Source organism: Chiloscyllium plagiosum, unplaced genomic scaffold (assembly GCF_037043375.1).
Source record: "Chiloscyllium plagiosum isolate Xiang-an unplaced genomic scaffold, Cpla_swu_hap1 HiC_scaffold_18, whole genome shotgun sequence".
NCBI lineage: Eukaryota > Metazoa > Chordata > Chondrichthyes > Orectolobiformes > Hemiscylliidae > Chiloscyllium > Chiloscyllium plagiosum.
Window position 1 is genome coordinate 82634934 of NW_028270156.1, and position 16232 is coordinate 82651165.

At 45.0% G+C, this 16232-nt stretch overlaps 1 protein-coding gene across 1 annotated transcript in view; it reads right to left on the reverse strand.

Annotated features, from left to right (window-relative positions):
- LOC148147020 (putative G protein-coupled receptor 139) overlaps positions 1-6354 on the reverse strand; it is a 32675-nt gene extending 26321 nt beyond the window's left edge. The window contains exon 1 of the mRNA XM_087996185.1: positions 5985-6354. Coding sequence (XP_087852311.1) covers positions 5985-6207 — 223 coding nt within the window. The 5' untranslated portion in view covers positions 6208-6354. The remainder of the gene's footprint in view (positions 1-5984) is intronic.
- Positions 6355-16232: the final 9878 nt, after the last annotated feature.

Sequence of the window (16232 nt, forward strand, 5' to 3'; positions counted from 1 at the left end):
TAAACTTGTTAAAGGAGTAGCATTGTCACAACGCTAGTCTTGGGACTTCATCAAAAATGTTCCTGAAAATCCAAATTCACTGCATCCACTGCTTCGCCATAACTTACTTCCCAGTCAGTTTCTCAAATATGATTGGCTTTTAATAAATCAGCATTGACTTGATCTACGTTAATTACTTTTACATTTATGTAATTTTCAAAGTTCCCAGACAATGCATCCTTTCTAATATACTCTTGTATTGTCCCGATTGCTTATTTGATGTTAAGCATACTGTAATTCCCTGCTTTCTCCCTGCCTCCTTTAGAAATACTGGGGTTACATTTGTTGCTCTCAAATCTGTCCATTCAGTTCCAGAATCATCAAGCATTTGGAAGAGGATAAACAGAGTACTCATTATTACCTTGGCAACCTCCCTTAGTAACCAACAGTATAGATTAGCAGGCCATGGGATTTATCAGATTTCAGTCCAAATACTTTCTCCAAAACTGCTTATTTACAGAATTGATTCTATTTCATTTTTCTCAGTAAACTGAGGATTGCTTGGAAGTTTTTTCTTAACGTTTTCCTTTGTGAAGGCAGAACAGAAGTAGTTGCTTCATAGTCCTGCCATTTTCCTGTTCTCCATTCTTTGGTTTCAGGTTGTAAGGAAGCTACAATTATCTTCTTTAACTTTTCACCTTGGCATACTGTACGTTGAGACACTTTTACATTTCACTCTTATTGATGTACTCTTCAGAAATTCATCAATTCCTGTCTTAAGCTGCTCGGTGATTGACCTTCCATGCCATACATTCACAGAAGCAAAGATTATGTACAGTCAGAAATGCAGCGCAATCTACATTAGTCCCACTTTCGTACATCAGACCTGGAGACGTGAATGTTATGACACTTCAAGTGCTTGTCCAAGTGCCTTTTAATGGCTGTGAGATGACCCACAATATCTCCCCTCTCAGGAAGTGCATTCCAGACCCCAACACCCTCTGGGTGAAAAACCATCTTCAAGTCCTCTCGAAATCTCAAACCATTAGCTTTAAAAGTGTGCTCCCTTGTTCTTTACCCTTTAACTAAAAGGAACATCTGCTGTCTATCCACCCTTTCCATGATCCTCGTAATCTTATCCTTCTGAATCATGTCGCTGTCAGCCTTTTCTTCTCTGAAGTAAACCCCCGAGCTTACCCAGCCTCTCTCCAGAGCTGATATGTTCCATCCCAGGGAACATCCTGGTGAATCTCCTCCGCACCCCCTCCAGTGCAATCACATCCGTCCTGTAATGTGGATCTCTGAACTGCACACAGTATTCAATCTTGAACTAACCAAAGTGCTATATAGCACTTGGAATCTATGCCTTTAAAGGCTATCCTATCCAATGACTTCTTAGCTCATCCATTTCCCTGTCCAATCACATTCAGGGATGTGTGGAGCAGCACCCTCTGAGCTTCCCAGTGTACTGCCATTCATTGAGTCCTTCCCTGTCATGTTCCGTCTTCCAAAGTGCATCACCTCATATTTATCAGGGTGACATTCCATCTGCCATTGATCTTTCAATCTGATCAATACATCTGTATCTTCCTGTAACGTAAGACCTTCCTCCTCACTGCCAACCACCTGGCTAATCCTTGTTTCAAATACAAACGTAATTATTACACACACCCCACGCTCCTCCACATTCACATCTATATCATTTATGAATACCACAAATAATAAGGGACACAGCACTGATCCCTGTGGTCCCCAGTCACACAAACAACCTTCTACCACCACCTATTTCCTGCAATAGTTACCAGAACACTGATCTGATACTCATTGGTCTGTGCTTCCCTGGTCAATCTCTACAACCCTTCCCAGAAACGGTGTTATCCAGTCCTCTGACACCTTACCTGTGACCAGATTCTATTTAAACATTTGCATCAACGCCTTTCATCTCTTGTCTCCAACAGCAGCCTGAGATGTAATTGATCTGGACCCAAGGAAAGTGTCCAATTATATACCAGCGAAAACGACCAATCCCTGCTCGCATCTTACATCAATCTGCTCAAGAGCTTCCCAGCCCATCTTCGCAAAGTCTGTCCCTAAATCCTCCTCTCAAATAAAACGTGGAGCTCCCATATATAAATCTATCGATGTTCATCAGCTTCACACAGATTTCCCCCTTGATCCCAGACCAAGTCTCCTCAGCAGACAATCTTGCCACCTGAGGAATTAATATGGAGTGTATCCATTCAGTACATAGGATCTGTATATGAGATTATAATTGATTGCAAAAGATTACCGCCTGCGGATGACAAGCTCTCCACTCTCCCTCTTCTTCCCTTCTTAAATGGTTGGAATGCATTTATATCTGTTCAAATTGAATACGGATAAATACAGTGATCCCCAATTCAATCCATCTATGTATTGCTGCTTTCTCTGAAATTGCAGGATGAAATACATCTGGTCTGTCTGACTTATCAACCCTCAATCCAGGTATGTTTTCAAATTCTACCTCGTAACTGTATATGAGCGATTTTAATATTTAGATACAAAGGGTCGACGGTCACTTAGTTTTTCTGGGAGATTTTCTGGATCGTCCTACATGAAGGCAGACATAATGTAACGGTTTTGTCTCCCTGTCAATTTTCTGTTCTCTACAATTAATTATCCTGTCCACACATTCACTATTCCACATTTGACCTTGTTTTACGTTTCCTTTCAAATATGGGCCAGACGCTTTTCGCCAGTGTTTACAAAGAAGAAAGAAAATTCCAGCACAGGAGAAGGCCACCTATTTTAGAAGGATCTGTATCCCTCTGCTCTCTGCCCATTCATGTATCTGCATAAATACATATTAAATGCCCACGTCTTCCACTTTCGCTGGCAATGCGTTGCAGGAAACCACTAGTCTCTGCGAAAAGAACTTGCTGAACATTTCTCCCATAAATCTTTCCCCTCTCATCTTGAAGTCCTGACCCCTAGCAATTGAGTACTCTACTCTAGAAATAAGCTTCTTGCTATCCACTCTGTACCTCTCATGATTTTGTAGAATTCAATCAGGTCAGACCAACATCCGTCAGTCTAATGTAAATAATCCTAAACTACCAAATCTCTTTTCATAGACAGTTCCCTCCAATACCAAGCAACATCCTGGTGAAACTCCTCTGCACCCTCTCCAAAGCATCCACATCCTTTTGGTGATGTGGCGATCAGAACTGTACGAAGTATTCCAAATTGTCGAACCACAGACTTTTACAACTGTTACAGGACCTGCCGACCATTGTATGCAATAGATTCCAACAGATTCCCTCCTGTGGATGACAAGTTAGCTCTCCTGTAGTTCTCCACTTTCCCTTTTCTTCCCTACTTAAATTGGTGGAATGCAGAAAGCAAAGTATGCGGTATGTCTTCTTGACCACTCTATCGACCTGCCACTCTAAGCGAATAATGGACCTGAACACCCAGATCTCTCTGTACATAAAATTTCCGCAGGGATTTTTCCATTTACCCTATAGTTCACTCTTGAATTGGATCTTCCAAAATGCTACTTCTCACTTTTGCCCGGACTGAAATCCATCTGTCATTTCTCCGCACCACTCTCCAATCTATCTGTATGCTGCAGCATTCTCTGACAGTCCCCTTCACTTTACGCTACTCCACTAATCTTAGTGTCATCTGCAAACTTGTTAATCAGACCACCTACACATTCCTTCAGATCATTTATGTATATCATAAACAACAGTGCACCTAGCACTAATCCCTGTGAAACGCCACCCAGAACAGCTCTCCATTTTGAGAAACTCTCTTCCACTACTTCTCTCTGTATGCTGCTGCCAAGCTTATTCTCTATCCATCTAGCTAGTACACCCTGGACCCCTTTCGACTTCACCTACTCCATCAGCTTACCTCATCAAACACTTTACTGACATCTGCAGCCCTTTCCTCACTATCAATTTTTTCACTTCTTCAAAGAATTCTATTATATTTGCTAAGATGTGACCTTGCCTGCACAAAACCAGCGAAAGTCTTTTTTGGAGTCTGTCTGTGTCTTACTCTGGAGTTGGACTGGTTTCATTTCCAAAGCAGGACTGTAAAAAATGCCACATTGACTAACTGCCTACAAATTGTATGTTTTTTTAAACAAAATAGAATGCTTTTACAAATACAAATCTGCAAATTCAAATTCACCCCACAGCTTTATGCGTGTGTGCATGAGAGAAATGCAGAGTATGTGTATGCGGGGGTGGCGGGAGAGTGAGACAAAGAGAGTGTGTGTGCACATGTGTGTGAGAAAGAAAGAGGGTATGTGTGTGTATGTTTGTGTGGGCAGTGTGCATGTAAGGGTGGGGTGTGTGTGTCCACATGTAGACACAGATAGATTTGGTAAACTCCTTTCCCCACATACACTCACTCCGTGGTGTTAGAGCTTCCCCTCTCTGCAGTCTCTACTCCATTTGTTGTTCATGTTATAATCCCTGATGCTGTAACTACAGTCCCCATGCTACATTCAGAGTTGGGTCATCTCATCCTCAGATCTCCCTGAGTGTCTAAGGCAGCTCACAGCATAACATCCAGCAAACCATTCCCAGCACCTCCACTAACTTTTCAATAACAGGAGTCAGTCAGAAGCCCGTAAGCGACAAGTTAGATGCCTGTTCCTTCACAATAATAGTCGAGGGACTTCCTCGTGTTACTGACCACACAATCAACTGAGAGGGACAAACACAGACATTCAGTGGACAGGCACAGTCCAAGTTTCAAAGACATGAGTCAAAGCTCCTGGAACCCATCTGTCTAACATGGACCATAAAACTTTCAATCTTTTTTCTTTCTTCCATGTGTGTGGGAGTAGTGCAACAGCACTGCAGGATTGCATATGGGACATGGGACACACAGGGAAATGAACAACAGCCAAACACGCACCATTTCATTATTTCTGAGCTTCACAATGTCAGCACTCGATACATTTGGGAGCCAAAACCCAAGGCCAGGGAAAGATACGGAGGGACAGAAAGATTCACATTAAAGATAGAAACAAAGAATTAAGATAGAAATAGAAATATTGGTGAAATATGAGGAAAAACGCAGGACAGTGGGACTAACTAGAGGAGTCAGACGTTGGAGGGTCCAATCACAAGAATGAGAACATTGAATAACGGCATTATCAGATCAGCTGACATAATTTGTTGCATCAAATTCTGAATCTGCATCACAGATCAAAACCCAGACACTATAAACTGGGACAAGACAACAGCCAAGCATGGAGAGATGTGCAGACTATGCTGGGCATGTTGCTCAGTGAACTGGACTATCTGTCCAGCACAGAGAGCTGTGAAGACTATGCCAGTGTATTGCTCAGTATATTGGACTATCTATCCAGGGTGGGGAGTTGTGCAGGCTATGCCAGTGTATTGCTCTGTAAACTGGACTATCTGCATAGCATGGGGAGCTGTAAACAGTCTATTCCAGTGAATAGACTGTATTCACCTTTGAATTTCACGGCTCTTGGTTCAAATAGCAGATGGGATGAGCTAGTGAAGTATATATTGGAGTTATCATTAGTTACAATTATGAGTGGTCACGATATGGTGTCAGGAATTGGCTCTTGGTCAAAGGGGTCATTACTGTTGTCATTTGTCTATTTCAGACTCAGTATGGGCCAGGGATGGGATGTAGCCAGAGGAAAGAAATGTAGTTTGTAACCAGAACTGAAGATTGTGACCTCAATGCTTTCATTATTTAAATCAAAAGGGCAGTGATAGGATGAATCATGGTTCACAACTGAAACTGAACAGATCAACATAGAAACCCATGAGTAACACTGCCAGAAGCAAGGAGGGAGAGAGTGAATTAACACGTTCATTGCTGCAGTTAGTAGTAGTTTGTAAAGTGAATATCTGGATTTAGACTCTCAGTAGGAACAATAACAGCGACAAAGCTAGTAGGGTCAATTAAAGGATAGTATTACAGTCAATCATGATTTATAAAATTAATGACTGAACAGTGAGACTTACCAGGGATACCAACGAAAGCCAGGATTGGATAATAAAAACATTGAATAGTATAAAGTGCAAATTTAATCCGCCACGATAATGGTCTTCGATCATAATATGTAGAAAGAAGCCAAACATACCAATATAAACTCTTGTCTATTCTTGGCACATTCCACTCTAATGTTCTCAGATTGTGAACCATTGTTGGAGCATTCCAGTCCAATGTTCTCAGATTCTGATTCATTGTTGGAACATTCCAGTCTCTTGTGCTCAGCTTCTGATCTCTCCTCCCTATCTCTCCCTGTCAGTGCTGTCAGCGATGCTCCCACTCATACTGTGGGATAACACATTGAACGGGGCCCATTTATCATTAAAAGATTGAAACCTTCCACTGGCATAATTACAATCCATGGAGACTGACGTTAATCATAGTCAATGAACAAACAGGCTCAGTTAACTCCTTCCTTACATCATTTTTCGTATTCCAATAAAAGGGAATATTTACTCCGTCTGGGTGGAATAGATGGGTGTTGCTTAGGAATGGACCATAAACCTTTCAATCTTCTTATTCTTCCTTCCGTGTATGTGGGAGTAGTGCAAGAACACTGCAGGACTGTATCTATTACATGCTTTTTCTAAAGTGAGACAGTGATAAAGTAAAAGACCAGCTGCATGAGGTGACTGGTGGGTTAATTTCCAGAGACAATAAACCAATGCACAATATTTATTGCCCTTTGACTTTGTGCAATGTTGCTCCTGGTTTTATATGCACTGTTGTCAAATCCTTCCATAACCTTGGGACGTCATTCAGATCATCGGGACTGCTGCTCAGGAACAAGAGGAAGTCATTCTGTCCCCATATGTCTGTTACAGAGAGACAGGAGGAGGCCATTCAGCCTCTCTGGTCTGTTATAGAGGGACTGGAGAAGGCCATTCAGCCACTCGACCCTGTTACAGAGGGACAGGAGGAGACCATTTTGCCTCTCGAGTCTGTTATCAAGGGACAGGAGGAGGCCATTCAGCCTCTCCAGTCTGTTACAAATCGAGAGGAGGCGGCCATTCAGCCTCTCAAGTCTGTTACAGAGGGACAGGAGGTGACCAATCAGCCTCTCCAGTCTGTTACAAATCGAGAGGAGGTGGCCATTCAGCCTCTCAAGTCTGTTACAGAGGGACAGGAGGTGACCAATCAGCCTCTCCAGTCTGTTACAAATCGAGAGGATGCGGCCATTCAGCCTCTCAAGTCTGTTACAGAGGGACAGGAGGAGGCCATTCAGCTTTTCAGGTCTGTTACAGAGGGACTGGAGAAGGCCATTCAGCCACTCGACCCTGTTACAGAGGGACAGGAGGAGACCAATCAGCTCCTCGAGTCTGTTGCAAAGGGACAAGGGAGGCCATTCAGCCTCTCGATCATGTTACAGAGGGACAGGAGGAGACCATTCGGCCTCTCGAGTATGTTACAGAGGGACAGGAGGAGGCCATTCAGCCCCTTGAGTCTGCTACAGAGAGAAAGGAAGAGGCCATTGAGCCTCTCTAGTCCTTTCAGAGGGACAGGAAGAGGCCATTCAGCCTCTTGAGTCTGTTGCAGAGGGACAGGAGGACCCACTCAGCCTCTCAAACCTGTTACTCATTCAGCTTCTCAGATCTGAATAACTAAAGCAGTCAGTCAGCATGTTTGCTCAATTACTGAGAAATAAAATATAAATGCACCATTCAGATTTTATGGTGCTTTACAGAAACAGGAGAAAGTTTTTCAGTCAATAGCAGCTGAAAGGAATGTGAAGAGGCCATTTAGTCACTCAATTCCATTCCACAGGAGCAGCAGGCAAGCACAGAGCTCTTCGAGCGTGTTACTCAGGAGCAGCAGGCGGAGAACACACAGTGATTGGAGCCTGTTACTCAGGGCAGAAGGAGGAGAGCACAATGCTATTGGAGCCTGTTACTCAGGAATGGCAGCAGGAGGAGAGCACACAGCTATTGGACCCTGTTACTCAGGCAGAATGAGGAGAGCACACAGCTTTTCCTGTTACTCAGGAATAGCAGCAGGAGGAGAGCACACAGCTATTGAATTCTGTTGCTCAGGAATAGCAGGAGGAGAGCACACAACTATTGGAGTCTGTTACTCAGGGGCAGCAGGGTGAGAGCACACAGCTATTGGGGTCTGTTACTCAGGAACAGGAGGAGGACACCTATTTTCACAAACATGAGACAAAGAAACAGGAGGCAATCACTCAACTGCTCGAGACTGGGACACAGGAGCAGGAGGGAGTCACTCAACTGCTCGAGACTGGGACATAGGAGGAGGAGGGAGTCACTCCACTGCTCGAGACTGGGACCCAGGAACAGGAGGGAGTCATTCAACTGCTCGAGACAGGGACACAGGAACAGGAGGGAGTCATTCAACTGCTCGAGACAGGGACACAGGAACAGGAGGGAGTCATTCAACTGCTCGAGACTGGGACACAGGAGCAGGAGGGAGTCATTCAACTGCTCGAGACAGGGACACAGGAACAGGAGGGAGTCATTCAACTGCTCGAGACAGGGACACAGGAACAGGAGGGAGTCATTCAACTGCTCGAGACTGGGACACAGGAACAGGAGGGAGTCATTCAACTGCTCGAGACTGGGACACAGGAACAGGAGCGAGTCACTCAACTGCTCGAGACAGGGACACAGGAACAGGAGGGAGTCATTCAACTGCTCGAGACAGGGACACAGGAACAGGAGGGAGTCATTCAACTGCTCGAGACTGGGACACAGGAACAGGAGGGAGTCATTCAACTGCTCGAGACAGGGACACAGGAACAGGAGGGAGTCATTCAACTGCTCGAGACAGGGACACAGGAACAGGAGGCATTCACTCAACTGCTCCAGACTGACACACAGGGATAGGAGGCAGTCATTCAAGTGCTCAAGAGTGGCACACAGGAGCAAGAGGCAATCATTCAACTGCTTGTGACAGGGACTCAGGAACAGGAGGCAGTCATTCAACTGCGCGAGACTGGCACGCAGGAACAAGAGGTTGTCACTCAACTGTTTGAGACTGGGATACAGGATGAGTAGGCAGTAATTCAACTGCTCGAAATTGTGACACAGGAACAGGAGGCAATCATTCTCTGGTCTGATTGTGATTCCCTCATTCCACTTTACAGAAATTCCTCTCTCTGCAGCCTCTGCTCCATTTGTTGGTCATGTTGTAGACCCAGATGCTGTAACTACAGTCACCATGAGTCATCCGGAGTGGGTCACCAAAGGCTGTGGTCTTCCTGAATGTCCCACAGCAGCTTAAAACACAGCCTTCAGGAAACCAGCCCCAGCTTTTCCACTATAGTTCCAAAACTTGAATTAAGTCAAATGTCACTAAAATGCAAGTGAGAAGCCTGTTCTGAATCAGTAACAGTTGAGGGGATTCCTCTTATTACTGTGCACATGGCCAGCAGGGAGTGGCTAACACAGGCATTCAGTAGATAGGCATAGAGTAAGTTACAAAGATGTTCCTCAAAACTGTTGAAACGCTGCTGTCCAAAACGGAGCACAGGGCAGGACACAGTGAAGTCAAAGAAAGCGCAAGCTATGTTTGTTGAACATTGTTTCTAAGCTTCTTAATGTTGGAAGTTGATGCTCTCGAGTGAGCAACATTCAAGGCCAGAGAAAGGTACATGGCATTTATTCACATTAAATCTGGACAATTAAAACTGGATGGCAGAGCTGAAATACCAATTGTTTAAATAACAACAAATGGGAAAGGTTGGGAAATCGACAGAGGGAGGAAGACTCAGAGACAATGCTATGGAAGGATGTGTTCGCAGGTTTCAGAATGCTGAAATGAAGACGTTTCGATCGTAACTAGCAACATAAGTAAGTATTTCCGGGAATGACTAATTAAAGGGATATTGGCATGAAGTCAAACAGAGTCAGAGTCTCGGAGATGTACAGCACGGGAACAGACCCTTCAGTCTAACTCACCCATGATGATGGGATATGCTAAATTAAACTAATCACATTTGAACAGCATTTGGCCCATATCGAACTTAAGCCTTCGACTTCATGTACCCATCCAAATGCCTTTTACATGTTGTAATTGTACGAGCATCCATCACCACCTCTGGCACCTCATTCCACACATGCATCACTCTTTGTGTGAAGAAGCTGGTCCGTCGGTCATTTTTAAATCTTGCCCATCTCAACTGAAATTCATGTCCTCTAGTTTTGGGGATAAGACCTTGGCTATTTACCCTATACGTGCTACTCACGCTCCTGGAAAAATAGCCCCAACCTATTCACCCTCTCCCTATATCTCAAATCCCAGCAACATCCTTATAAATCTGTTCTGATTCTCTTCAAGTTTCACAAGATACTTCCAATAGGAGGGAGACCAGAGTTGAAAGCAGTACTCCAAAAGTGACTGAACTAATGTGCTGTATAGCAACAACATGGCCTCCAAATTCATATAGTCAAAGCACTGGTCAATAAAGGCAAGCATACCAAATGCCTTCTTCACTGCCCTCTCTACCTGCGACTCTACTATCAAGGAACTATGAACCAGCACTCCAAGGTCTCTTTGTTCAGCAACATTCCCCAAGACATTATCATTAAGTGTATATGTCCTGCTCTGATTTGCATTGTCAAAATGCAGCACCTCACATTTATCTGGATTAAAAATCATATGTCACTCCTCAGCCCATCAGCCCATCTGATCAAGATCCCATTGTACTCTGACTTAAACTTTCTTTGCTTGCCACTACACCATCAATTTTACTGTCATCTGCAAACTTACCTACTATCGCTGCTTTGTTCACATCCAAATGATTTATATGAATAATGAAAAGCAGTGGACCCAGCACCAATCATTGTTGCACATCAATGGACACAGCCCGTCTTGTTCGAAAAGCAACCCGCCAACATCTCCCTCTGTCTCCTACCTTCGAGCCAATTCTGTATCCCCTTGGCTAGTTCTCCCTGCATTGCATATGAACTAAACTTGTTAACTAAACTAAACTAAACTTGTTCGTACAAATCAACGGAACACCCATGGGCTCACCGATCTCGGGACTCATAGCAGAAGCAGTAATGCAAAGGTTAGAACAAACAGTCTTATCACACATTCAACCCAAACTCTGGGTCAGATACGTTGATGACACCTTTGTAATAATTAAAAACACGGAAATAGAGAATACACACCGGATCATCAACTCCACACTCACAGGAATCCGATTCACGAGAGAGGAAGAAAAGGACAACCAACTCCCATTCCTAGACGTGAGGGTACAGAGAACACCAAACGGAGAATTCACCACAAAGGTAAATAGGAAAGCCACACACACAGATCAAGTCCTGAACTATGAAAGCAACCACCCCAATACACACAAACAAAGTTGCATCAAGACACTATTCAAAAGGGCCACAACACACTGCAGCACACCAGAACTGCAAAAAGAGGAAGAGGAACACCTACACAAGGTATTCGCAAAAAACGGATATCCTCGCAATTTCATCAACAGATGCCTTAGGGAAAGACAACAGAACGAGGTCATGCCGCAACCCAAAGCACTAGCCACACTACCATACATCAAAAACATATCTGAAATGACAGCCAGACTACTGCAACCACTAGGACTTATAACAGCACACAAACCAACAGCCACTCTCAGACAACAACTCACCAAAACGAAGGACCCGATACCCAGCATGAGCAAAACTAATGTAGTGCACAAAATCCCATGCAAGGACTGCACAACACACTATATAGGACAAATAGGAAGACAGCTAACGATCCGCATCCACGAACATCAACTAGCCACGAAACGACACGACCAGCTATCCCTAGTAGCCACACACGCAGACGACAAGCAACATGAATTTGACTGGGACAACACTACCATTATAGGGCAAGCAAAACAAAGAACAGCCAGGGAATTCCTAGAAGCATGGCACTCATCCACAAACTCCATCAACAAACACATAGACCTGGACCCAATATACTGGCCACTACAGCGGACAGCTGAAACTGACAACCGGAAGCGGCAGGGACAGGCCACTATAAATGCCGGAGGAAACACCACAGAAGCGCTTCACAGGAGGCTCCCAAGCACTGAGGATGTCACCTAGACAGGGGACGAAACGTTTGCAACAAAAACTTCCAGCTCGGCGAACAGAACCACAGCAAACCTCCTATCTTCCAGCACCTCACCTATGACAATCGAAGATACAAATATCTCTGCAAGGGGCCCAGCAATCACTTCACTCACTTCCCACAGAGTTCTCAGGTCCACCTGATCAGGTCCCGGGAATTTTACCACCTTTACAGGCTTTACGAACTCCAGCATCTCCTCTTTTCTAATACAGGCACTTTTCAAAATGTCTTGGTTGATTTCTGAAGTTATTTAGCTTCCATATCTTTCTGCGCAATAAATACAGATGCAAAATGCTTGCTTAACATCGCCTCCAACTCCTGCAGTTCTGCGCATCGGCAGCCTTGTTGATCTTTAAGTGGCCCAAAACTCTCCCGAGTTATTCTTTTCTCCTTAATATATGTGTAAAGTTACTTTGGATTCTCTTTATCCCTATTTTGCAAAACTATCTCATGTCCTCTTTATGACCTCCTGATCTCCCTCTTAATTGTACTACTATTGGCTTTAGACTCTTCTAAATCTGGAATTAAGAGGCTAATGACGATGATGAATCCATTTTGCATTGGTAATAACACCCATCTGCTTCACTGATATCCTTGAAGGAAGCAAACAACCGTCCTTACCTTGTCTGGGTTACCTGTGACTTCAGACCCACAGAAATATGGTTGACTCTTCACTACTCTCTTGGCAATTAGTGATCAGCAATAGATGCAGGCCCAACCACACCCAACGGGTGATACACTCATCCAGTGAATTATTACTGAAAAAACCGTTGATACCTGCAGTCTCTACCTGACTTATGCTTCCCTCTTATCTGTGACGAGACCCTCAATTACTCCAGTCCTCCAGTATTCCTTACACCTGCTCGCCTAATCTTCACCCTAACAAGGACATACTGTCTCTGTGCTCTTGACATCTCATTTTTGAAGGCTTCTCTCTTCACAACTGGCCCCTTATCTGTGAATATCTGTCCCAATCCACTTTGGAAGTTCTTGACTAATATCACCATAATTGGCCTTCCTCCAATTTAGAACATTAACTTTAAATCGTTATTCCTTTTCCATCTGTATTTTAAAACTAATACAATTATAACTACTTGTCCCAAAGTGCTTCCCCAACCGATACCTCAGTCTCCTGCCCTGCCTTATTTCAAAGAATAGGTCACATTTAGCTACTTCTCTGTAACAGAGAGAATTCAACAAGCAGCTGTAGCTTTGGGACTATTAGTGGGCTCAGCAGAGACTGCAGCTCATTGGGCAGAATCTAATAATAATTTATCTCAGTGTCATTTTCATTCAATGTAACAGAGGGATCTTCGGCACGAGGCTGAGCTAGTTGCCTTGTGCTATCTTATCAAATTCACCTCATTAACTACCCAACCACCCCATAGTGTCCCTCTCATTCAATGCCAGCCCGATTCTCCCACCCATCATGGCTGGAGATACTCACCATCGCTTGGATAGACCGGTATATTTTGTTTGAGTTCAGTTTTCTCAGTTTGGAGCTGACTTGCACAGTTTACCACTCACATGGCACATAAGGGGCAATTGCACCACTATTTGTTGGCAGGGGCACGGAGGTCCTGGTGGATGGGTCCTGCACAGTTTACCACTAGCATGGCACATAAGGGGCAATTACACCATTGTTTGTCGGCAGGGACACGGAGGTCCTGGTGGATGGGCTAGTACAGGGCGGAGCATTATCTTCCCAGAGGGTGCCACACCACCAGACCCACCGAGCATGTTCTTAGCTCACCATCCAGCTCATGCAGTATCTGCAGTGTGAAGAAATGTCCAGCAATGCAGGACAAGCATCAATAACCTTACCCGCTCTGTCAGGATAATGGTCACTGTATTTTCTCTGCTCCCTCACACTCATTGTATATTTTTTATAGCATGGATCTCCGAACAAAGGCTCATGCTCCACCTCTGTCACTCCTGAATTCACCACCTTCCCAGACTCACTCTTTCTCTCCTTCTCTCGTTCTCTCGCTCCCTCCAATCCACCCTTCCACTCTAGTAACACTGCATGGACACAACGCTGTGGATTGACTCCCTCCGGACACCTCACCATTCTGCCCCCCCAACCTACACCAGCACTAACAGCAGGGATACCCACTCTCACCCTCCCTCCCTCCCTCCCTTTCTCCCATTCCAGGAAAAACAGCCTGGAATAGTACTAGCAGGGCCAAGCTGATCGAGTGTCCAGTATTCTTTCCCTCACCATCCCTCTTTGCCCTGCCATGTGGGGAGGACCCTGGTATAAGCCAGAGAGGACCGGGACGCCTCGTGTGGAGTTTCTGAAACATCTGCCCCCCCCCCCCCACAAACTGAGTCAGGCGCAATGTTCAGTGAAGTACAATTCTCACTTTGAACACACTGTCATTTCCATTTCCCACAGCACAACTCCGAAGCTGTGGTCCTGATGCCATCTCCCTTTTGTGTGGACCTGGTAGAAATGGAATCACCACGGTCTCGGTGGGCAGGAGGGTCATCATCCCACCGCCTCCCAGAAAGGGAGCACGGAGACTCCCGCCTACACCTCCTCCTGTAACCAGCTCAGATACTGAAATTACTTTGTGATATTTACTGCTCTCCCCACTTGTCCGGACATCTTCAATAACCTGTGCTCATATACAAGCAGGGCCCTCTGCTCCTACACCCCAAATATAACAGTCCAACCTGTTTTATATTGTCTCTCAATGTTCTTCCAACCAAAGTGCATCATCTCACACTGCTCTGCATTGATCGTCTAAACCTGAATACAATACAAACGTGTCACCGTACTGTTGGAGTTCCACACTGTCCGCCACACACATTATAATTCTTCCAGGTTTGCTACCTGCAAACATTGAACTTGTTCTACAGTCACACCACACAGAAATACTGACTCACACACTGATGTGAGCAAGTGCAGTACGAAAACACTCCTTAAGGACAGACTGAAATACTGTCAAAAACTAGACAGACTGAGTGAAATATTGATAATTTTACCATGGAGCAAGCCAAATACTGACAGAATCTACATGTCTGTTTTAGTGTCAGTGTGTGAGTGAGCGAATCTATGTCTCTGCATTAGTGTATGTCTATCTGTGTCTATCAGTGTGGTGCGAGTCTGGCAGTTACTGTTGTGTTTAAAGTGATATAATATACCCCTGACATGAGTTCTGTGGAATGGTCACTCGACCCGAAACGTTAACTTTCATGTCTGTCCACAGATGCTGCCAGACCAGCTGAGGATTCTGTCGTTGTCAATTTCTGCTGGCCTCCCCACACTACTGTCCAGGTGGGAATGGAGTTCGAAAATTGCCAGGGATTCAGTTTGGGAGGGACAGAGTGAGGGCATCAGCTCACAGCACCATCCAAACTGAGAGCGCAATCAACACACGCACGCACACACATGCATGCAGACAGACACAGACACTGCTACATACACAGACACACACACACTCACAGAAACAGACACACTCAGACACACACTAACAGACACACACACAGTCAGACCCACAGACACACATAGAGATGCACACAGGCACACTCACAAACACGAATACTCACAGCCACCCCCCCACACAGAGACACTTACACGCACAGAGCCACTTGCACACACACACACACACACGAGACACGCACACACACACACCAGAGGCAGAGAAACAGACAGATGTACAAACATACTTACAGGGACACACAGACGCCACCAACACACACATACATACACACAGTGATGAAGAGACACAGACGCAGACACACACACTCACAGAAACAGGCACATGCAGACACACACTAACAGGCAGACACACGCACAGCCAGGCACACACACACACACATACAGATGCACACAGGGACACTCACAATCATAGCCACCCCCCCCCCCCCCCCCCCCCCCCCCCCCCCCACACACACAGACACACATGACAAACACGGACACACACACCTAAACGCAGCGAGACACACAGATGCACAGACACACAGGCACACAAACACGCCACCGACACATGCACACACAGTGATGAACACACACACACACACACACACAGGCACACACACACACACACACACACACTTGCAGGTGATCCTTAACGTCCAGGAATCTCCAATGTGTCATCATAGAATCCCTACAGAGTTGAAGGAGGCCATTC